The 24899-nt window shown below is 38.0% G+C and overlaps 1 protein-coding gene across 1 annotated transcript in view; it reads left to right on the forward strand.

The window, feature by feature from the left end:
• Positions 1-21698, forward strand: part of rnd3a (Rho family GTPase 3a) — a 42118-nt gene extending 20420 nt beyond the window's left edge. Inside the window, exons 3-5 of the mRNA XM_057824961.1 lie at positions 9793-9902; positions 12389-12523; positions 18336-21698. Of these exons, the coding sequence (XP_057680944.1) occupies positions 9793-9902; positions 12389-12523; positions 18336-18584 (494 nt within the window). The 3' untranslated portion in view covers positions 18585-21698. The remainder of the gene's footprint in view (positions 1-9792; positions 9903-12388; positions 12524-18335) is intronic.
• Positions 21699-24899: the final 3201 nt, after the last annotated feature.

Genomic DNA, 24899 nt, shown 5'->3' on the forward strand with positions numbered 1-24899 from the left:
AAAAGCTCACTAATAGTCACTTGTTAAAAAAAAAAAAAAAAAAAAAATATTTATATATATATATATATATATATATATATATATATATATGTATATACACAGTATACGGGGGAAAACACAGGCAAGACTGAAAAAGCAGTTTCTGCTCTTGCACCCCTCTTGAAAAGAAACTGCTGTATTTTAAGCCAAAACAACTCTTGTGTTTGATAGAACAATATGTCTATATCAGGGGTCTCAAACCGATTCCACAAAGGGCCGCAGTGGGTCCTGGTCTTTGTTCCAACAGATCCAAAACAGACAGTTCAACCAATGAGGTTTCTGCTAAAGTAAGCAGCACCTGACTGCAATTAACTGATTACACTTGTTAGACTCCAGATTGGTGAAAAGGGATTGTTCTCGTTTGGTTGGAATGAAATCCAGTACCCACTGCGGCCCTTTGAGGACCGGTTTGAGACCCCTGGTCTATATGCTGCCATAGCAGATTCATGGCGCATGAAGCCCCCAAACTATTTTTAATTTGTCCACTTTACCCTGAAAACCCCCGTTTACAGACCTCGCGAACCGCTTTTGTGTCAACCCAGTCATAAAACAAGTAATTATATTTATAATTCAAAATGTCTGTCATTTTTAGCTTAGAATCATTGATTGATGTCTCATATTTCGTTTAAAAAAAAAAAAAAAAGACTTTAAAAAATTATTCACTCACATATTTTAAACTTTTAAACAAATTATGTCACAATGAGAAAAATGGCATCTGTAAAAAAGTCAGATATCTACCTCATAACTATCGGTTAATTGTATTTTTTTTTTTGTTACTGTCGCATTTTCTCCGATACGATAGATGCTAAATAATTGATCCAAACAAAGAAAAATTGAAAAAAAAATGTTTAGAAGGGTAAATATATGAAAAAGAACATCTCGACCACTCCTTGATGTCTGCTATTTCTGCATTGCGACCCTTGTTATATTGCCATGTTTCACACATAAAATCCCCCAAAAAATCCAGCTTTGGCCATTCACAGCTGTGTCTTGACACTCAGTGATACATGCTACGTGGAGTTTTTGGATCAAAACAAGATAAGTACGCAATAATATCTAGTTAAAGTCATGGCGTCTGTAATTCTGCTCTCGCGTGTTCTCGACTCCAGATAGGGTTTTGCTGTTTAAAAAACTTTTTTTTTTAAATGCCCTCCTGTTCAAAATGTTTCTTCCCCCAGAAAATTGAGATTTTAAGCTTTCCAATGATGTATCACACATACATATCGGACCATTTTGAAAGTTTGCCAAATAGGGGGTCTCAGAGCGGAACTTCAAGTCACCTGAGTGTTTTCCGCCATATATAATAAATGACCAAAAATGGTCACTTGCTCTATAGAGGGTTAAATATATTAAGTGTCAACTTTTGAATAGGTGCATTTTAAATAACTTTTAAATGAGGAAAATGGTCTGTCATGTGTAAATGTCTTTTTTAAAAAAAAAAATCAAAATGAAATCACGATTGTTGGTTTTTTAAAATCGTGATATGATCTTTTTATCATATCCACTGCCCACCCCTACTCCTCTGGTGTTCTGACATGCTGCGTCACAATGGAGCTTGGGAGTATTCATCCCAAAATATCAGCCCCTAGAACTGTGTCATGTTCTATGTTTAAATATAATTTTATAGTTCTAAGAAACTCCCGATTTGAGCAGCCATCTTTCATATGAAGGTCATTTAAACTAAACGACCCTCCATTTTCGGCTTTTGTCGACTAAGTTGACTTGCCTGGCTGGTTAAACTGCATTGGACTGCTGTGATTTCACACATTATACGTAAAGCTATCAGAATCCAGACTCCACACCCTGTGGTGAAACATCAAGCAGATCACTTTAACGGCTTATACTGTACTGCGGCAAGCCGAACGGGTGGAAATGTTTTCGTAGACTCGGCCCCCTGGACCAACATTTGGAAAGAGTAATATTTTGGAATGCAGGCCTGCAACCAGAGCGCAACGGGGTTGATTCCCTCAAATATCACACAGCCCATAATATTGCAATGTAAACACGCGTTTATCCACTTCTTGAACTAGCTGCCAAGACTGCCTCCTAGACCACAGAGAGGTCCATCCTAGGGTGTATTTTTACTCTGCTCTGAAGACAGCATAAAATGGGCCCAATATGTTAACAGCACTTAATATATTCATGAATCAGGGCTTAAGATGGCCTACCTTTGCCTTTCCATTCTGTAATTTTTCAACATAAATGGCAGCCAACGATTAAAAAAAAAAAAAAATGTATTAGGGCTGTCAAACAATTAAAATTTTTAATCGAGTAATTTACAGCTTAAAAATTAATTAATCGTAATTAATCGCAATTCAAACCATCTCTAAAATATGCCATATTTTTATGTAAATTATTGTTGGAATGGAAAGAAGACACCCGACGGATATATACATACGACATACTGTACATCAGTACTGTATTTGTTTATTGTAACAATAAATCCACAAATGGCATTATTAACATTCTTTCTGTTAAAGTGATCCACGGATAGAAAGACTTGTAGTTCTTAAACGATAAATGTTATAGTTACAAGTTATAGTAATTTTATATTAAAACCCCTCTTCATGTTTTCGTTTTAATAAAATTTGTAAAATTTTCAATCAAAAGTAGAGTTAATATAATAATAAGAATAAAAATAACAATAATAAAATAGAGTGAATAGTTTTACTTGTATTTTGCATAGCTATTTTGATATGGAATGCCAGTTCATTTTGCATTGTTGTTTAACTGTGTGTCAGAATAGGGCCTCATTACTATAGACTGAAGTGCTTTTCTTTTTGTGAACATTATTTTTTTTTTTGAGAGATAGGAATATTATTTTTGTTGTGCTTTCACTAAACGATACTTATGTTTGTTGTGAAGGAGAAGCTTATGCCAATAAACGGCGCGTCTGTGTCCACTCGCCTTTACTGTATAACATATACAGTGGGGAGAACAAGTATTTGATACACTGCCGTATCAAATACTTGTTCTCCCCACTGTATCTGTACATATCTTACCCAAAATAAAACAAGAGACACATATTTGCCACTAAAAGAAAGAAAACTTACAGAAATGTGTGGAGCACAAATAGCAATTTGCATTGCATTGTGAATACAGCATAAACGTCTCACAACTACTAATTCTCCCACGTTTAGAAGACATGAGTATGGAACGGCGCTGCCCCCAAGCGGCCGGTGGCATTCTCTTCACTCTTAATGTCCATAAACGGCCTCATTGTAATGTTTGAGGCAATATGCCAGCGGGTTATTCATTGCATGCATTAATTGCGTCAAATATTTTAACGTGATTAATTAAAAAAATTAATTAACGCCCGTTAACACGATAGTTTTGAAAGCACTAGTATATAAATTATATATAAATATACAGTGCCTTGCAAAAGTATTCGGCCCCCTTGAATCTTGCAACCTTTCGCCACATTTCAGGCTTCAAACATAAAGATATGAAATTTAATTTTTTTGTCAAGAATCAACAAGAAGTGGGACACAATCATGAAGTGGAACAACATTTATTGGATAATTTAAACTTTTTTAACAAATAAAAAACTGAAAAGTTGGGCGTGCAATATTATTCGGCCCCTTTACTTTCAGTGCAGCAAACTCACTCCAGAAGTTCAGTGAGGATCTCTGAATGATCCAATGTTGTCCTAAATGACCGATGATGATAAATAGAATCCACCTGTGTGTAATCAAGTCTCCGCATCAGGAACATCAAAGAAAGCAGTCTTGCATGCCTCCCAGAGTTCATCAACATTCTTGGGTTTCGTCTTCCATGCTTCCTCTTTCATCCTGTTCATGTCTGGTGACTGGGCTGGTCAATCCTGGAAGATCTTGATCTTCTTTGCCTTGAGGAACTTTGAGGTAGAGATTGAAGTATGCGATTCTGCTGCAGAATTTGTCCCTTTTTATGGTTAGGAATGTAAGAGGCAGCTAAGATTTGTTGTTTTAATATACTATATTTTTCCCTCCATAGTTAGCCAAACTATGGGGTAGTGGTAAAGTGGTATGAAAAAGTATCTGAACCTTTTGGAATTTCTCACATTTCTGCATAAAATCACCATTAAATGTGATCTGTTCTTTGTCAAAATCACACAGGTGTAAAAACAGTGTCTGCTTTAACTAAAACGACCAAAACATTTGTAGGTTTTCATATTTTAATGACGATAGCATGCAAACAATGACAGAAGAGGGGAAAAACAAGTAAGTGAACACTCTGTGTAAGGTGACTTAAAGGTGCAATTGAAACCAATTTTTACCAAATAATGTTAAGTCATGTGTTGTGCCCAATCACTGATGAGTGGTTTAAAGCTGCCCTGCCCACTATAAAACACACACCTGGTAAGAAATGTCTTGATGAGAAGCATTGTCTGATGTGCATCATGGCTCGGTCAAAAGAGCTGTCTGAAGACCTGTGATCAAGGATTGATTATCTGTATAAAGCTGGGAAAGGATACGAAACCATCTTTAAAAGTCTGGATGTTTATCAATCGACAGTCGGAGAAGTTGTCTACAAATGGAGAGAGTTTGGCACTGTTGCTTCTCTCCCAAGGAGTGGCCGTCCACCAAAGATGATTCCAAGAGTTCAGCGCGGAATACTCAGAGAGGTGAAAAAGAACCTAAGAGTGTCTGCTAAAGACTTACGGAAATCACAGTCCAATATCTCTGTGCACACATCAACTATATGTAAAACTATGGCCAAGAATGGAGTTCTTGGGAGGACTCCACGGAGGAAGCCACTGCTGTCTACAAAAAAATAGTTGTTGCTCGTTTCATGTTCGGAAAAAAGGCATTTGGACACTCCACAGAAGTTGTGTGGAGGAAAAATGGAACAGCTCACCAACATCAACACCTCATCCCCACAAAGCATGGTGGAGGGACCATCATGATTTGGGGCTGTTTTCCTGCCTCAGGGGCTGGACAACTTGCAATGATTAATGGAAGAATGAAATCAAATGTTTATCAGGATATTTTGTAGGAAAACCTGAGGCCGTCTGTCAGACAGTTGAAGCTAAAAAGAGGATGGATGCTGCAACAAGACAATGATCCAAAACACAGAAGTAAATCAACTTCAGAATGTTTTCAGAAGAACAAAATATACGTTCTGGAGTGGCCAGACTTGAACCCCATTGAGATGCTGTGGCATGACCTAAAGACAGTGATTCATGCCAGATATCCCAGGAATCGGACTGAACTAGCAGTTTTGTAGAGAAGAATAGGCAAAGATTAGTCATGACCAATGTGCCAGACTGATCTGCAGCTACAGGAAGCATCTGGTTGAAGTTATTGCTGCCAAAGGGGGGAGGCACACAAAATAATAAACGTGATGGTTCACTTACTTATTTTCCCCCCTTCTGTCATTGTTTGCATATTATCCTCATTAAAATACGAAAACCTCTAAATGTTTGGGTGGTTTTAGTTAAAGCAGTTTTTTTCATCTGTGTGATTTTGAAGATCAGATCACATTTGATGGTGATTTTATGCAGAAAAGTGAGAAATTCCAAAAAGTTCAGATACTTTTTCATACCACTGTAATACCCCACACACATGCAACCGTTAACTCCAAAATGAGGCTTGTGTTTATTTTGCTTCCAAACAAAAGGGAATCAAGTGACACTGGTTCTCCCAAAGGGTGACTGGGTTCACTGATCCATCCGCCATTGTCACTGTTTTATTTTGCCTGAAAGGAAGTATGGATTGTTTAAATGCCACCTTCCCGCAGGCCCCCCAAGACTGTTTGAATTAAGCCAGTTCACATTCTTGGCTGCTCAGTGTTTGGAAAGGGACCTCCCAGGGGAGACTTCAATTACCCATAACAAAATTCCCCAGATTTTTGGCAGCCAGACCCGTGTGGTCGGCCATAACTTGTCATGTGATCTTGACTCACCTTGACGTTACACAACCCCTTCCCCCCCTGACTTCCTGACCATGATGTCTGTCGGGGAGAAAGGGCGTCGCCATCGCATATGGTTTCAATTTGATGAGGGAAGGAGGGAGGAGTTTCCTCATTTGGATGTTCTGCTTCTCTACAGATTTTTTTCTTCTATTTTTTTTTTTTTTTTTTGTTAAAGTCAGCACATATTTTGCATTAGTTGTTTTGCTCTATCGGTTGCTATGGATGATGTCATTTGCATTCCTTTGTACAGTCGTCGTTGTTTCAGGAATCAGAAATGGGCTCCTCCTTTACAGTAAAACGATAAATATTTTACACTCTTTCTGTTAGTTAAAGCCGCCTGTACTGGCAAATTGTGGCAATGCCACATGTAATTTTTTTTTTTTTTTCGTGTCTAATTTCTCAGCACAGGAAACGTTGAACGTTGCGCCAAAAAACTTGCTCCATTAACTTCCAATGGCAAAAACATTTCAAATTTCAAAATTAGTCGACATTTTTTTATCCAATTTAAACTGCTGGCCAAAAGTATTGGCACTAGAGATGTCCCGATCGCGTCACTTTCAAAGTATCGGAATCGGCGAAAAAAATATCAGCCGTGCCTTTTTTTAATAGACTGTATATATATATATATATATATATATATATATTTTTTTTTTTTTAAATTAAATAGTTTTCTAATTGTATTTAACATTACAGACATAATATGTTACACTCATCCAGAGTCTTTAGTCTAGACTTAAGGTAGGGTTATCAAAAATATCCCGATAACGGCGGCAATTCATTAATTAAAAAATGTGTCACGTTATAATATTTCACGCAATTAATATATGCGCTGCGCCTCTCACTCATTGTCGCGCTCAATCTGTAATGATGCCGTTTTATCGATATAGAGAGAAAAAAGGCAGCGCAATGTGAGTAGAGTGAATTTTGGCAGCCTTTGGAGCCTTTTTTCATTGGCTATAGCCTTGCAATCTCTCTCCCAATGAATAGAAATATCATGGGAAGCAATGTGGGGGAGCAAGGTGGCAATTGATATTTGTCTTAACACCTTAAGATATTTCCCAACGCAGAGAAGATATATCAATTGCTAGCACAACGCACAGTCATGGTTCCACTTCCCATCATGCATTTGGGATGGCCACAGTATCATTTACTGAAAGATCAACAAATACACTAGATGGCAATATTTAGTCACAATATACAAAGTCACAAGTCTTTCTATCCGTGGATCCCTCTCACAGAAAGAATGTTAATAATGTAAATGCCATCTTGAGGATTTATTGTCATGATAAACAAATACAGTACTTATGCACTGTATGTTGAATGTATATATTCGTCCGAGTTCTATTCATTTTTTTCTTAGTGCATTGCCAAAATGTATATGATCGGGAAAAATGATCGGGAATGATTGGAATTGAATCGGGAGGAAAAAAAAGCAATCGGATCGGGAAATATCGGGATCGGCAGATACTCAAACTAAAATGATCGGGATCTGATCGGGAGCAAAAAAACATGATCGGAACAACCCTAATTGGCACCCCTGCAATACTTGTCAGATAATGCTCAATTTCTCCCAGAAAATGATTGCAATTACAAATGCTTTGGTAGTAATATCTTCGTTTATTTTGCTTGGAATGAAAAAAACACAAAAGAGAATGGGAAAAAAATTAAATCATTTTCATTTTACTAGGGCTGTCAAAATTATCGCGTTAACAGGCGGTAATTAATTTTTAAAATTAATCATAGTAAAATATTTGACGCATTTAACACACATGCCCCGCTCAAACAGATTAAAATGACAGCACAGTGTAATGTCCTCTTGTTACTTGTGTTTTTTTGGCGTTTTGTCACCCTCTGCTGGTGCTTAGGTGCGACTGATTTTATGGGTTTCAGCATCCATGAGCATTGTGTAATTATTGACATCAACAATGGCGAGCGACTAGTTTATTTTTTGATTGAAAATTTTACAAATTTTATTAAAGCGAAAACATTAAGAGGGGTTTTAATATAAAATTTCTATAACTTGTACTAACATTTATCTTTTAAGAACTGCAAGTCTTTCTATCCATGGATCGCTTGAACAGAATGTTATTAATGTTAATGCCATCTTGTTGATTTATTGTTATAATAAACAAATACAGTACTTATGTACTGTATGTTGAATGTACAGTATATATCCGTCTTGTGTCTTATCTTTCCATTCCAACAATAATTTACAGAAAAATATGGCATATTTTATAGATGGTTTGAATTGCGATTAATTATGATTAAGTAATTTTTAAGCTGTAATTAACTCGATTAAAAATTTTAATCATTTGACAGCCCTACATTTTACACAAAACTCCAAAAATGGGCCGGACAAAAGTATTGGCACCCTTTGAAAAAGCATGTGATGCTTCTCTAATTTGTGTTATTAACAGCACCTGTTACTTACCTGTGGAACAAACAGGTGGTGGCAATAACTAAATCGCACTTGCAGCCAGTTAAAATGGATTAAAGTTGACTCATCCTCTGTCCTGTGTTCTTGTGTGACACAACAGGCTAGCAGCAGATAGCATCTGTTGAAGCCACTGTAGTTGTAGTAAATAATATTAAAGATCATCATAATTACTATCAACATCGTAACAACAATAGCAAAGACAACAAGTCGTTTCATGTGCAAGATTTTAGCTTTCGTATTTTTTGAGCACCGCACACATGAAAATGCAGGGATAGGAAGAACATTCCTTCCATAACACCGGCGGCAACATGGCTTCATAAACACCCGGTCTGTGTAGTTGCACAGGTTTGGTTCCACATCTGCCTTTATGAACATGTTGTCCTCCCATGTCGTAATGATGGCAGATGGATGTGGTGTTTCCAAATTGTGTTTTTAAAGGGTTTTTGGTGAGCTCCACTGTTGCTTTGGTTCGAGAAAGTGTAAAACTGAAGTCGCGAGCAGAAATTCGGAATTAAGCGGAAGTACATGGGAAACTTGTGTTTATTTCAATTTGTAAATTTTAGATTTATTTTTTAAAGAGAAGAAAATGCTAAATATTCAGACCATACGCTGGACTCTACATCAAATTGGTGTGCATGGCTGTCACCCCAGGAGCAAGCCTCTTCTGAAGACGACACAAGAAAGCCCGCCCGTCTCATCAGACCATAGGACATGGTTGCAATAATCCATGTGCTTTGTTGACATGTCTTCAGCAAACTGTTTGCGGGCTTTCTTGTGTACCGTCTTCAGAAGAGGCTTCCTCCTGGGGTGACAGCCATGCACACCAATTTGATGTATAGTGCGGCGTATGGTCTGAGCACTAACAGGCTGACCCCCCACCTCTTCAATCTCAGCAGCAATGCTGACAGCACTCCTGTAACGAGTCACTTGACATTTTGGAGGGGAAATGACAAGCAGTACTCCATTTGGACATTTAGGGATGTACGTAGTTTCTAAGGGGTGTACTCACTTTTGTTGCCAGGGGTTTGGATATTAATGGCTATATTTTAAGTTATTTTGAGGAGAAAATAAATGAACTTTATTATATAAGCTGCACACAGACTACTTTTCATCGTGTCAAGGTGTCAATTTGTCAGTGTTGTCCCATGAAAAGATATACTTAAATATCTGCAGAAATGTGAGGGGTGTACTCAGTTTTGTGATACACTGCATATACATATACATTTTTCTTTAATGATTTTTTTTTTTTTTTGAGGAAAAAACTAAATATTCACTGATGTATTCATGTTGTCCTCGAACTGTCATTGTCTGACTACAGAAATTTTATTTGGATTACATTTTAGAGAGAAAAATCAAGCCGGCCCCCGGTCCGCAAATTTGACACCCATGTGTTAATAGAGCTCCTCGTTTCTTTCTTTCAGGGTCTCCATACTATGACAATGTGAGGCCTCTTTCGTATCCAGATTCTGACGCCGTACTCATCTGCTTTGACATCAGTCGACCCGAAACGCTGGACAGCGTACTGAAAAAGGTGAGTTGTCTACAATTAAAATATTATTTTTTAGGAAGTGTTGAATTGGGTTAGATCAAAAACGCTAAATCAATCATGACACTCTTGTGATTTAACAGTAATGACCACAGATTACAATGTCTTACACCGAATAGAGTGTCAGATCCAGGAAATGATAATGATACATCAGTATCCATACAGATACTGTATCGATCCCATTTTTTGGAAAAACTCAGATGGAAGGGAAGTCTATTAGTGATAAAGTCATCGAAATTCACAGCATAGGTTGATTGGATGCCACACAATTGGATTTTTATCCTTATCTTGGGAAGGACAGCAAGCGGTTGGAAACTAAATCTGGAGGTATATACCATATATTGCACAGCATGAATGCGTTTCTTAGTACTCTCCGATACCAATGACATCATTTTAGTACCATGTCAGTACTGATACCAATACTAGTTGGTTTCATTAATATATCGAACAATTTTCATCAATAAAACTGTCAAAAATGTTAAAATTGCTTTGTATTTGTTATATCTTTATGTGAAAAGTAAAATACCGTGTTAATTTTTTACATAATATTGCATTAAATCAATCGGAGGCTTTTGAATCGAAATCGAATTGTGACTGACTTTTTGTGTTATTGGCCAATATCGTATCAATGTCCAAAACAATCAATATCATATCGTCATGAAATGGTGATTTACATCTTCAGTACTCGCACACTATATCTGTAGAAGTAAATCGAGTTGAGTAGGGCTGCAGTTGATAATTTAAACCAAATCGAAAAGAGTTAGTTCGAATAATCGAGTAATCAGATTAGAAACATTTACAGTATTGCGTTTCAGAATAAATTTTAGGAGATGTAAAACAAAGCCTTGCTAAGGTTGCGCTTTCAAAAGAGCATGAACTCATTCACTCCCAGCCATTTTCACTGGAGCAAGGCCCTTCGGTCCCAGCCGTTTTACTGGATTTTGACTGATTTTGCAAGGCCCACAGAAAATTCTGTTCTATTCCTATATAAACATGGAACCCACCAAAAGAAAGATTAGGCTCTTTTCTTTTGGCAGAAAAAAAGTTAGTTCATATCGTTTCCCATTCTTTAGAAATCAGCATTAGAAAATAGCTTAGTTTGAAAAATTTTCCAATTTCTGATGAAAAAACGGAGACATTGAGCTTTTTGTGAAAGCATACATTTCAAACATAACTCTTATACACAGCTATTTTTTGCTTTAGTTTCATCCCAAACATCTGAATAATGTTTACCTTTTACAAAATAAGAGAAACAAGACAAATAGAGCTTTTGATAGCAACGTAACAATTTATTTACACATAATATTACATTTATAGCTGTTCTGGCCGCGACAGCCGGTTAAACTTTTCCCTCATCGCCGTCTGTCTCATAAAGATGAATTTTTTTGAGTCTCTGCGGGCTCTGCTCGCGAGCAGCACGGACTCAATGGCATCGTCCGCTGCACTAGTGGTCCCGGTTGTTCTGCTCGGTCGTTCAGTGCCTGGCATTCCGGGAGTCCTACTTGTTGTTCTGCTCGGTCGTCCGCCGCCTGGCATCCATTCGGTCGTCTTCCGCCCGGCCGTGCGGCTTGGCTGTTCGTTGCCGTTGAATCGGGTTGCGGGTCTTACCAAATGCGCTACTGCCCTCACGTGGCAATATTGCTTTAAAATGGATTTTCAGCTTTGTGCTTTGGAGCTAAATTGAATCAAAACCCAGAGATGCCTTTTTTGAAAAAAAATAATAATAACGTAAAAGACGTATAAATACGTCTTTGTGACACTGAAACTATTAAAAATAGACAGTATTTATACGTTTTTGGGAGCAAATGAGTTAACAATTTGTTCAGACACATATTCCAATAAAAAACGGCCAAATATACCTATAACTAAATTATGAATGCATTTACAAAATCACTAGCGCAAACAAAAACTGGGTTTATGTTGGTCTTAATGTGGAGCAGCTGGATTCAGCCATGTGAAATGAGGCAGACTTGAGGGCAGTTTATCCACCCGAATCAATAAAACTGAATGCAAACACTTTCAAAATAAACCATTACAACGCCACTTTAATGAAACGAATACTCGAAGCCGCAAAATGTAGTTTGAATCTTTTTTTCTAATCGAATACTCGAGTTAATCGATTAATCATTGGAGCACTGGTGAGAGTGCACTTCCTGTATCGTTTTGTCAACATCACATTGTTCCTGAAAAACAAGGTCTCATGAATCACTTATTAGGAAAACTTTTGAAGTAAACATACGCATTTGAGTAAAGTCCCAGTAGAATGTCTGTCCATCCATCCATCACAGAGTGTCTATTGTGGGAAAGATGGAGATCATTCATAGCCCCCTCCTTCACAGCTAGCGGAAGTTGCAACTTTGACCTTTGTCCCTCAAAATCAGGATAGAAATCAACCACTTCCAAGAACTGGCCGACCGTAGGTCTTGCGTCAGTTTTGTGTGTTACTCAAGACTTTGCTTCTTTCTCCACAGTGGAAAGGGGAGATCCTGGAGTTTTGCCCCAACACCAAGATCCTCTTAGTTGGCTGTAAATCAGACCTGCGTACTGACCTGAACACGCTAGTCGAACTCTCCAACCATCGGCAGACACCCGTGTCCTATGATCAGGTACTCTCACACAAGTTTAAACCCTACACTGGTCACTACAGTGGACAGCTATTTAACATTTTAAAACACTTTATGGGGAAGTGGTTATTTTTGGTCATTAAACAGTGGTACCTTGACATACAGTGGGGCCAATAAGTATTCAGTCAACCACTAATTGTCAAGTTCTCCCACTTGAAAATATTAGAAAGGCCTGTAATTTTCAACATGTGTAAACCTCAACAATGAGAGAATGAATGTGAAAAACAACCCCAGAAAATTGCATTGTTTGATTTTTAAAGAATTTATTTGCAAATCATGGTGGAAAATAAGTATTTTGTCAATACCAATAGTTCATCTCAATACTTTGTTATGTACCCTTTGTTGGCAATAACGGAGGCCAAACGTTTTCTGTAACTCTTCACAAGCTTTTCACAAACTGTTGCTGGTATTTTGGCCCATTCCTCCATGCAGGTCTCCTCTAGAGCAGTGATGTTTTGGGGCTGTCGTTGGGCAACACGGACTTTCAACTCCCTCCTCACCCCGTGGCGTCAAAATAATAACAAGAACGGTGAGCAAAAATCCCAGAACCACACAGGGGGACGTAGTGAATGACCTACAGAGAGCTGGGACCACAATAACAAAGGCTACTATCAGTAACACAATGCGCCGCCAGGGACTCAAATCCTGCACTGCCAGACGTGTCCCCCTGCTGAAGAAAGTACACGTCCAGGCCCGTCTGCGTTTTGTTAGAGCATTTGGATGATCCAGAAGCGGACTGGGAGAATGTGTTATGGTCAGATGAAACCAAAATAGAACTTTTTGGTAGAAACACAAGTTCTCCTGTTTGGAGGAGAAAGAATACTGAATTGCACCATACCCACTGTGAAGCATGGGGGCAGAAACATCATGCTTCGGGCTTTTTTTCTGCAAAGGGACCCGGACAACTGATCTGTGTAAAGAAAAGAATGAATGGGGCCATGTATCGAGAGATTTTGAGTGAAAATCTCCTTCCATCAGCAAGGGCATTGAAGATGAGACGTGGCTGGGTCTTTCAGCATGACAACGATCCCAAACACACAGCCAGGGCAACAAAGGAGTGGCTTCGTAAGAAGTATTTCAAGGTCCTGGAGTGGCCTAGCCAGTCTCCAGATCTCAACCCCATAGAAAATCTGTGGAGGGAGTTGAAAGTCCGTGTTGCCCAACGACAGCCCCAAAACATCACTGCTCTAGAGGAGATCTGCATGGAGGAATGGGCCAAAATACCAGCAACAGTGTGTGACAAGCTTGTGAAGAGTTACAGAAAATGTTTGGCCTCCATTATTGCCAACAAAGGGTACATAACAAAGTATTGAGATGAACTTTTGGCATTGACCAAATACTTATTTTCCACCATGATTTGCAAATAAATTCTTTAAAATCAAACCTTGTGATTTTCTGTTTTTTTCCCCACATTCTGTCTCTCATGGTTGAGGTTTACCCATGTTGACAATTACAGGCCTCTCTAATATTTTCAAGTGGGAGAACTTGCACAATTAGTGGTTGACTAAATACTTATTTGGCCCACTGTACGAATGCTTCTCTAAATTAAATATTCATTTTTAGGGCTCCAAACTGAAACCAAATGATTGCATTTTGCGACTTAAATCAGTGCGAGTATTTTTTTCATCTACTTGCACATGCGCGATCTGCGCTTTTGTTGTTGTTTTTTTGCTGAGAAACTCCTTAAATCAACTAGTTGGCGGTAATGTAACGAGCTGGTTTGCCAAGGGAAAATACTACAGAAGAAAAAAAAGGTGGAGGCGGGCGATGTGTTGACTCTGTGGAGCGGGTTCTAACTGCGGTAGCGCAAAAACTTGACAGCACTTGCAAACAATGACGAAAAGGACAATAAGTGACTACCGTACTGTACCGCCTTTTCAAAAATTGCTCAGTCAGACAGACACATTTTGGTACTCAGTCCACATTATTAGGCGCACCGTCCATTTTGGAGAATTTTTTTTACTTCTAGGTGCACCTTATGGTCTTGAAAATACGGTACATAAAAACATTTACAAACCGTGTTGGTAAAAGTGAAATTGAGGAAATTAAAACATATTAAATATATAAATATAAATATATTTTATGCATTGAAATAAGACTGAAAAAATGGGGGTCGTCTTATATTCGCGGTCTAGACATTATACCCATTCACGACGCTAGATGGCACCAATTATCATTGAAGCAAATGCTGAACTTGAGGAGTAATGTTCTGTCATGACAGATCTCGGCTACTTTCAAGTTTAACCAGTTTGCATTATTTTATTGCAATGTTTTTCCTTATTCAGGTTTGAAGACTACAGTTAGACTTCACTTTGATGGTTAATGCAGTTATTGCAATTTCGTTGTTTTATTACAATAGATTGGTTTATTTACATTTAAAAAACCAGAAGCCATTCATTTACGAACGTGATTGCACTTTAGTTTACATATTTAAATGTTCAGCTATTAAGATTTGAATGAGGCAAAATAACATGTTTTTTCTCTCAAATATATTGCTATAATCATTTGTTTCAGATGTGCTGTAATTTCTGTATAAAAATTATGGCTGTCAAACGATTAAAATTTTTTATCGAGTTAATCAAAGCTTAAAAATTAATTAATCGTAATTAATCGCAATTCAAACCATCTATAAAATATTCCATATTTTTCTGTAAATTATTGCTTGAATGGAAAGATAAGACGGATATATTTATTCAGCATACTGTACATAAGTACTGTATTTATTATAACAATAAATCAAGAAGATGGCATTAACATTACAGTGGTACCTCGACATACGATCGCTTCGACACCCGATCTTTTCGACATCCGACGTAAAATTTGACTCGCCATTTGTTTCTACATCCGACGACATGCTCCAAATACGACGACATGACAGCACCGCAAACGAACGCATGGCGGATTTTCATGTGTGAGAAATCAACACAGATTTTCAAAACGTTGGTACAGTCGGTCAAACAAGGAAAAAAGTGATGCTTACCTTTGAAATGAAAATGCAAATTACAGTATATAAAAATATGAGCGCTGGGGTGCGCATCCATGAGCTGGCTCAACAATACAGCTCCACGGTCCTCTTCCGACCACCGTTCGCCAGTCTTTCTAAGTTAAGGTGACAATATTATTGTGGTAACGTCGCCAAGGAAATCGCCAGCTTTGTCACGTTTTTATCATTTATTTAAGAACTTATTCAACACAAAACGTCCATTTCCCTCCGCGGTTGACTGTGCTCTTGAGAAAACGAAAGTATTATCTCTACCGCACTGACCTATCTCACTGTGACGTCAGCCCCACGGTGCGTTCAGGTACAGCAAAAAGTGTCCGCCACATTAGAATCCGATTCGTTACATTATTTACAGTAATGATTATTAATTATTATTATTATTATTATATTATTCCGATTTTTATTCATAATTTATTTGTTTTGCTATGTTTAATTGCCATTTTTAATAGTACCAGCAGTATTTATTAAGGATTTACTGTAGGTTTTTGGGCTGTGGAACGAATTAATGGACCTATAATGTATTCCTATGGGAAAATCCTGCTCGACATACGACCATTTCGACTTACAAACAAGGTCCTGGAACGAATTAACTTCGTATGTAGAGGTACCACTGTATTAACATTCTGTTAAAGCGATCCATGGATAGAAAAAATTGTACTTCTTAAAAGATAAATGTTAGTACGAGTTATAGATATTTTTTGTCAAAACCCCTCTTATTGTTTTCGTTTTAATAAAATTAGTAAAATTTTCAATCAAAAAATAAACTAGTAGCTCGCCATTGTTGATTTCAATAATTACACAATGCTCATGGTGCTGAAACCCATGAAATCAGTCGCACCCAAGCGCCAGCAGAGGGCGACAAAACACCAAAAAAAAACACAAGTAACAAGTGGACATGACACTGTGCTGTCATTTTAATCTGTTTGAGCGGGCATGTGCGTTTAATGCGTCAAATATTTTAACGTGATTAATTTAAAAAAATAATTACCGCCCGTTAACGCAATAATTTTGACAGCCCTAATAAAAATTGGTGTTTGAAAAGTCTTTTTTCAAACTTGAGTCTTGAAAAAGAGGGGGTCGTCTTATAATCAGGGCCGTCTTGTATTCGGGCCAATACGGTATATTCTCTGGTTATGGCCCAAACACTCTAAAGCTGATTTTTTTTTTTTTCTTCATATTACTTTACTCATTGCATACCATTGACGGCGATAGATGTCCAATTCATTTAAACTAGGAGGATTTGCCGTGAATGCTCCTGTTTCAGCGCCAGTGACGACGATAGATGTCCAGTCCGATATGACTACAGTAGGGCTGCAGCTATCGAATATTTTAGTAATAGAGTAATGGACTGAAAAGCCTATCGATTAATTGAGTAATCGGATAAGACATATTTTGTAGGTAAAGAGCAATTATAAATATACATGAGAAAAAAAAAGACATTTCATCCAATATTGGACCATTTTCAGTCAATCAATGTCTTTGTTTTCGATGTACATGTTGAAAACAGCCAACGATTGCCTCTCAGATGTGACTAGAATTTAAAAAAAGACCAATTCACTGCTTTCACTCCAAAAACTTTAAATCTTATAAAAAATATAATACAGTATGGCGGGGATATTTGCATGCGTTCCTGAATGCACCGCGTGACGTGCGGGGGTGAGGGAGGTGCGGGTCCTGTTGTTGTGGTTCTGGCGGGTGCCTGTGTGTCGGCTTTGGCAGACAACAGTCGTGTGTTGGTTGTACCACAAGTTCCCCAAAAAATAAATAATTGCAACCTAACGAAGCGGGTGACTCTTTGTCAACGTTACAGTATGATACCTGCTGTTTTGGAGCACATTAGGGACCAGTGCTACTTGGTGTTTTATCTAGCAATGACTACTGAGCTAAAATTGACAGGTAGCTTTATCATATTTTTATTTTACACCCTCATCTCTCTACAGCGCTATGTTTCACAGATTAAATAAAGCCTGTATGTAAGACACGTTAGCCATGCATCAACAGTGGTCTTAATAGAAACCTAGCCCTCCGCAGGGCTAACGTTACGCACCTGAGCGAGTGACAGTAACGTTAATCTTATTAGCGCTCAGAAGTGTACTGCTTTAAGATGGCGGCTGTTTACTAACACCGCTGACTCTGTCATTTCGCATCTAGTTCAACATACATGTGATATCTATGAGACGCAGCAGATGCTACCTGCTGCCACCGCATAATACGGGCTAGTTTTTAGCAACGACGGCGTAATTTGTAGCGGCTGTCGGCTGCCGAAAGGTTTTATATATTTTTTAAATTGCTTCTTCCTCTACGCACGTGACATCAGCGCGTTGTCCCGCATTAAAAGTAGTCCAGGCAAAACGTGATGCTTACAGCTGGCAAAATTAAACGATTCCTCGAGGTGAATAAAATTACCCAGATCTGTTTTTAAACTCGAGTTGCTCGAGTATTCGTTTCAGCTCTAGACTACAGGTCTGGAAGTAAACGAATGTTAATTTTGTATAGTTAAAATATGTAATGTTTTTTTTTTTTTTTTTTTTTTAAATAATAACAAAAACAAAAAAGACAATATTCACAGTTGTCTTACTTTGTTTTCTTATTACCTCATTGACTGCCATTGATGGCGAAAGACATCCGATCTCTGCTTGCCCCCCTAGTCAAATTAGATTGAACGTCTAAGGCCGTCAATGGCAGATAACGATCACTCCAGCTATCCCAGTACAAATGGATTTTTCTCAAAACACAATGCTTTTGATGTAATCCAAACACCTTATTGAAAAAGTGGTTCGCTCCGCTCCGCAGGGTTCCAGCATGGCCAAGCAGATCTCGGCGCCGTACATCGAGTGCTCGTCTCAGCAATCCGAGAACAGCGTGCGGGACATTTTCCACGTGGCCACGCTGGCCTGCGTCAACAAAAACGGTAAAAATGTCAAGCGCAGCAAAACCGCCCGAGCCAGCAAGAGGATTTCGCATATGCCCGGCAGGCCCGACCTGGCGGCCGTAGCATCGGACATCCGAAAGGACAAAGCCAGAAGTTGCTGTGTCATGTGACTGATGGGGAATTGGGGACTGAGAAAGCTCCAATTCATATACTATTTCCTGGAATACCCTGCTCCAAAGACTAGCGCCACCTGCTCAGGAAGTGAGTTACTTCCTGCTTCCTGCGGAAGAACAAAGCAGACGCAGGCCACGCCCACAGGAACTAAGCTGGAGGAATGATGTCATTTGTAAAAACATTGGACATTGGTGGGGTTACGACCAAAACGCAGTCCCTGTGCTTTAATTGTCTGTCGAGCCCTGGCGAGCATTTGTCCTATCGACAATATGTGCTGTAATGTAAGTCAGTTGTGTGTAATTGTCACGTCCCATGAGTTGTTACAAAAACTGCATGTCTGTGCTAAGGCTTAAAGGAATATTTGGTAAAATGAAGACACAATTAGCGATCCCTTTTTTTTATGGTTCATTTCAAAATTGGAGGACATTTTGGCTTTAAAATTCATGAAAAAGAAGATTTTTAGGAATTTCTGCTAAGTGCGCGTCAGTAATAGTTCATAAACTATCAAAGGCTTGATTAGTTCATCTTACAGAACATTTTTAGGACAGGATTTATTTGATATTTACAATACTTGGTAGTAGCATCATCTTAGTAACAGGGTTGTTGGTAACAGGGTTGTAAATCTGTACAAATGTTTGCTTTTTCTCAGGATTAGAAGCAAGCTTTTTGCTAGCCGTTATGGTGGGCAAAGTGGAGAAACACGCGTATGTAAAAATAGTTTTCAAATCTGGACTCATGTTAGCCTTTTCTCAGGTATAGAAGGCAGCTGTTTAGCTAGCAATTCATTTATGAATAGGTAGAGAAAAAAATACAAAATAATAATAAGGTAATTTTCTAACGTTGATCATAATAGTACTGTAGTTCATCAATCAATCAATGCTAACCAGAGGTGTGTAGAGTAGCCAAAAACTTTACACAAGTAAGATTAGTGTTACTTCTAAATAATATTAGTCAAGTAAAAGTAGTCATCCAAAAAAAAATAAAAATAGTAACACTGTGAGTAACTGCTTACAATGTCTGTTTTGTTAAATAATTTAGTTATTTTTTTTTTTTTCTTAGCACAAGTTTATCTATATGAACGGTTATTTTTGCCTGGCAAGGCCAGACTGTTCTCACTGTATTTTTCAAACACTGAGAGAAAAGTCTGGGACCCAGCCCATTAATGGCCTCGCGAGCAGGTACAAAATCAATCGACAAATCAGATTCATTTATTTGCGTGGTGTTTTTCATGAGCAACGTCACTCTTGGGCGTCTGAAGTCGTCTCCACAACAACACAGATGGTGAACAGGAGAGCCGAGAATATGTTCCAATCCACGGTAAAATCAGTTTTAAATTACCAAAAACACATCGACACGAGTCATTGACAACAATCTGTCTCGCGCTAGCCATGTTGAATAAACTCCGCTCTCCTAGTATGTTTCCTTTTGCGCGCAAGTCCCTCGTCCTGTCCTCATCGTTTTACTAACGTCACGTCTGCCCGTCGCTGATTGGTCCACTCCGCTGTGGCTTGCTCCGCCCTGGAAATTGTATCTGCCGAATGGTGGCCAGACTCAATAGCTGGAACAGCGGTGAGTCTGGTGTACCAGGCAATATTTTTATACGAGTGGTCCCTAACCTTTTAGGCACTGTGAACCGGTGTGATATGGGCCTTTTTTTTTCATGGACCGGCAATGTGAGGCAGAAAATGACAGTAAATATAAAATAACACAACGAGGCTAAAGCGGACGTTCAGGATTTTTGACATTAGGCTTAATCTTCGAGTTAGCTGGGGTTTAGTGAGTTGGTGGAGTTGATTTCAACAATTTCTGTTTCGTTTGTAAGCTATTTGTTGGTTTCAGTGCTCTGGAGTGGCTAAGCTAGCGCCAGTCAATGGCACCATTATAGCATGCCAATAAAAAAAAGGTTACAGTTTAGGGCTGCAGCTATCGATTATTTTAGTAGTCGATTAATCGATGAACTAGTTAGTTCGAATAATTGAGTAATCTGATTAGGAACATGAAAAATTTAAATACCTGGGATGAGCCTCAAACGTTATAATAAAATAAATGAGGATCTACGTACAGCTAAAGAACAATTGGCTAACTTAACGAGCAAAATTTCGCTAGCTTAAATGCTATAAAATGTTTTTTGTTTTTTTTTTTAACAATGCTCTCAAGTGGTTCAGACTCATATTCCCACAAAAAATGACTAAATATTCCTATAAACTAAAATACGAATGCATTAAAAAAACATTAGCCCAAACAAAAACTTAGCTTACGTTGGTCTTAACAGGGAGCAGTTGGATTCAGCCATGTGAAATGAGGCAGACCAGAGGTCAGTGTATCTACCCAAATCAATAAAACTAAATGTAAACACTTTCAAAATAAACCATTACAACGCCACTTTATTTAAACAAATACTCAAAGCAACAAAATTTAATTCGAATATTTTTTTCTAATCGAATAATCGTTGTAGCACTAATAAAGATCTACAAACCGATCCAACATAGTCAAATAATAGCTTAGCCACTCCGGCGCCCTGAAACTAAGAAATAACTTGCAAACGAAACGGAATTTGTTGAAATCAACTCCACCAACTAACTAAACCCCTGCTAACTCGAAGATTGAGCCTAATGTCAAAAATCCGGAACTTCTGCTTAAGAGCAAACATTAAGTGCAAGAAAAATGTAACTCACTGTACACTGAATCAACATTTTTTAACAGCTGCCTCTCATAGAACTTGACGGCAAATATCTTGATCGCAGGCATATTGAGTTCGTCTTTCTTGACTTTAGAAATATGGTTCGCCACGAGATCTGATGCCCTCAGAGCATTCGCTTTTGTTGCCTCGTTTGCTAACTTTTAGCCACAAATTATGCAGAATGGACTTGGCTGTAGGCTCCTCTTCTGGCTCAGCAGTTCCACTAGTAATAATTCATATTTGAAGTCTTATGTTAAAACAAATGTTCCGGCAGTTACAAGAGACACCAATGAAACAAATCATACCAAAGAAATTTTTCAATTTCAGTTTTATTTGAGATTGTTTTTGATCATGACAACAAAATAATGGCATTTTAATTGATACTCCAGACTTCTTTCTAATTTTAAAATTATATCCAAGCATTTTTTTTTTTTTTTAACATTTGGTCTCAGGACATGTGCATTTACTCAAAAACTGAATTTTTTATGTGGATTATTTAAATTTTAAAGGCCGGGATGTAAAATGTCCTCCAATTCTGCAATGACTCAAAAATTTTGAAGGCAAGCATTTTCTTTCCCTCAAATGTTAGCCAAAACATAGGACAAAGTAAATCCACTGGTTGAGGCAACACAGCCTGAAGCTACCAGTTAATTGAAGTATCTCAGCCTTAGGATTCTTGAGGAAAAACGAGCTTGTCGACAAGTGATAGTAATCTAGTGACAAGTGAAATCTCCTAAGGTAGCAAAATGTGGGAGTGCTTCAGCCAATAGAGACCATTCATCATCCGTCCCCGATACACCGTTTAACTTTTAAGGTCTCTAGGCTGCTAAATTGTGAAATCGATTAAGTCTCTATTGCCTGAAGCGAAGCTAATTTAAAAAATAATAAAAAAAAGATTACTGCTCAATCAAATCTTGTGATAAATACACTTTAGCGTTTGTCTTCAGCTGTTTTTTACCTCTAACTAAAAATAAAGATGAAAATTTGCTTTCTGTATCAATTACTTAATGACTCTTTAGTGAAAGTATGTTGACTCCTGAAGAGAGCAGTTACTGCTAACGTTGCCTTAAATGTACAGCGCTGTTAGCATATTAGCTTAGTCAAGCTAACTAGATTGAAAAAAAAAAAAAAAAAATTGCCCTTTTTTTTTCCTTTCTGCATGTTTGCGCCATTGGGCTTTAGGTTAAAAAAAATATCAATGTGCTGAGCGCCAGTGTTGAAACAATGCAATTTAGAAAAATAACACAGGTTAATGAAGCACTTGAAAAGTTAGCGCCAGTGCTGCCTGTGACCCCATTCTTTGGTTCCATGTTGTCTCCCGCTTATGTGGATTTTCATGTTTTCTCTCATGCTGATGTTGTTGCCACAATATTTATTGAATTGTATATTTTCTTTTTAAAATAAATGGAAAATGAACCACTCTTTCCGAGGTCAGTATGAATTTAGTCGCTTTGTTGTTTGATGAACTTTAACTAAACAAACGAACTAACTAACAAAAACCTATAAATACTTTCTATTTTTAATTGTTTCAGTGTCCCAAAGACGTTTTTATACGTCTATTACATTTTGTTTTGGGTAGGGCTGTCAAACGATTAAACATTTTAATCGAGTTAATTACAGCTTAAAAATTAATTAATCGCAATTAATCGCAATTCAAACCATCTATAAAATATGCCATATTTTTCTGTAAATTAAATATATATATTCTGTAAAATAAATTGTTGGAATGGAAAGATAAGACACAAGATGGATATATACATTCCACATACGGTACATAAGGACTGTAGTGGGCATTTCACTCTACTGTCATTTAAATCTGTCTATGCTGTCCTCACTCCGAAGCGTCTACTTATTCCAAAGCTAGACAGCTAGTGAACGACGCCATAATAATCAGACTTCTTCCTTTTTCATCTGATTTATTAATAAATTGGCCTCAAACCATTGTCCTCTTTAGACCGTCGTAAAACTACAACAAAAAGTACACAAACATTGCATTAGCAACAACGTTAGCTTAGCACGCTATACAGGTTCACTAAACATAAACAAAAAGCGTCTCATACAAAAAATATAACATTTCGCTTGTTAACATAATATGTACATTCTTTACAACAACCATACTTACGGACAAATCTTGTCCAAGGATCATATAAGCACAACATTACAACGTAGGCGTCAGCCCGAGACGTCGTGCAGCCATGTTGAACTGGCAAGACAACAATAAACCATGTCGCAAAGCGACCACAAGAGTTCGCTGTTAGACAGCACAAAAAGCCTTGCTGTAAAACTTACCAAAGGCAGAATACTGTCTGAGCGGGACATGTGCGTTAATTGAGTCAAATATTTTAACGTGACTAATTTTAAAAATTAATTACCACGCGTTAACGCGATAATTTTGACAGCCCTAGTTTTGGTTTTTTGTTTTTTTTTTTCAAAAAAAGACATCTCTGGGTTCTGATTCAATTCAGCTCCAAAGCACACAGCTGAAAATCCATTTTAAAGCAATAAAACTGATCACTGGAGGGCAGTAGCGCATTTGTTAAGACCCGCAACTCGATTCAACGGCGACGAACGGCCAAACGGCCAAGCCGCACGGCCGGGCGCCGGCGGAAGACGACCGAATGGATGCCAGGTGGCGGACGACCGAGCAGAACAACCAGTAGGGCGCTGGACGACCGAGCAGAACAATCGGGACCACTAGTGCAGCGAACGATGCCTTTGAGTCCGTGCTGCTCGCAGAGACAGATGGCGATGAGAGAAAAGTTTAACCGGCTGTCGCAGCCAGAACGGAGTCATCTTTCAGTTTGTTATGTGTAAATAAATTGTTACTTTGGTATCAAAAGCTCTATTTGTCTTGTTGTTTATCTTATTTTGTAAAAGAAAAACATTCAGATGTTTGGGATGTAACTAAAGAAAAAAATAGCTGTGTATAAGTCAAAGTTATGTTTGAAATGTATGCTTTCACAAAAAGCTCAATTTCTCCGCTTTTTTCATCAGAAATTGGAAAATTGCTCAAACTAAGCTATTTTCTAATGCTGATTTCTAAAGAATGGAAAAGGATATGAACTTTTTTTTCTGCTGAAAGAAGAGTCTAATCTTTCTTTTGGTGGGTTCCATGTTTATATAGCAATAGAACAGAATTGTCTGTGGGCCTTGCAAAATCAGTCAAAATCCAGTAAAACGGCCGGGAGCGAAGGTCCTTGCTCCGGTGAAAATGGCTGGGAGTGAATGAGTTAAAAGCATCAATGACAGGCAATGAGTTCAAATACGTTCGAGCAGTATGCTAAAATAGAGGAAGTCCGTGTAGCACACTTTGAGAAACACTGGTTTAGTTAGATCATAGCATAATCACAATCCAAAACAGATCTTTACGGTGCTGTTGTGCAATCAAATACAATCCAGTGCTTGAGGTCTTTACAAAAAAAATTAAAACAAAAACAACCATGAGGTTTCCCTGAACCCGAAAGCTGACACTTGAGGCAGTGATCTCACCACGTACAAGAGGCCTGAGACATATGAGCTTGTCAGGTGGGGAGAGGATAAAGGCAGACAAATGAGATTGAGAAACTTCCCACAACTGAATCTTGTGGATTTTTACTTCAGTTTTGTACATATCAAAATATAGAGATTGACT

Source organism: Corythoichthys intestinalis, chromosome 2, assembly GCF_030265065.1.
Source record: "Corythoichthys intestinalis isolate RoL2023-P3 chromosome 2, ASM3026506v1, whole genome shotgun sequence".
NCBI classification, from domain to species: Eukaryota; Metazoa; Chordata; class Actinopteri; order Syngnathiformes; family Syngnathidae; genus Corythoichthys; species Corythoichthys intestinalis.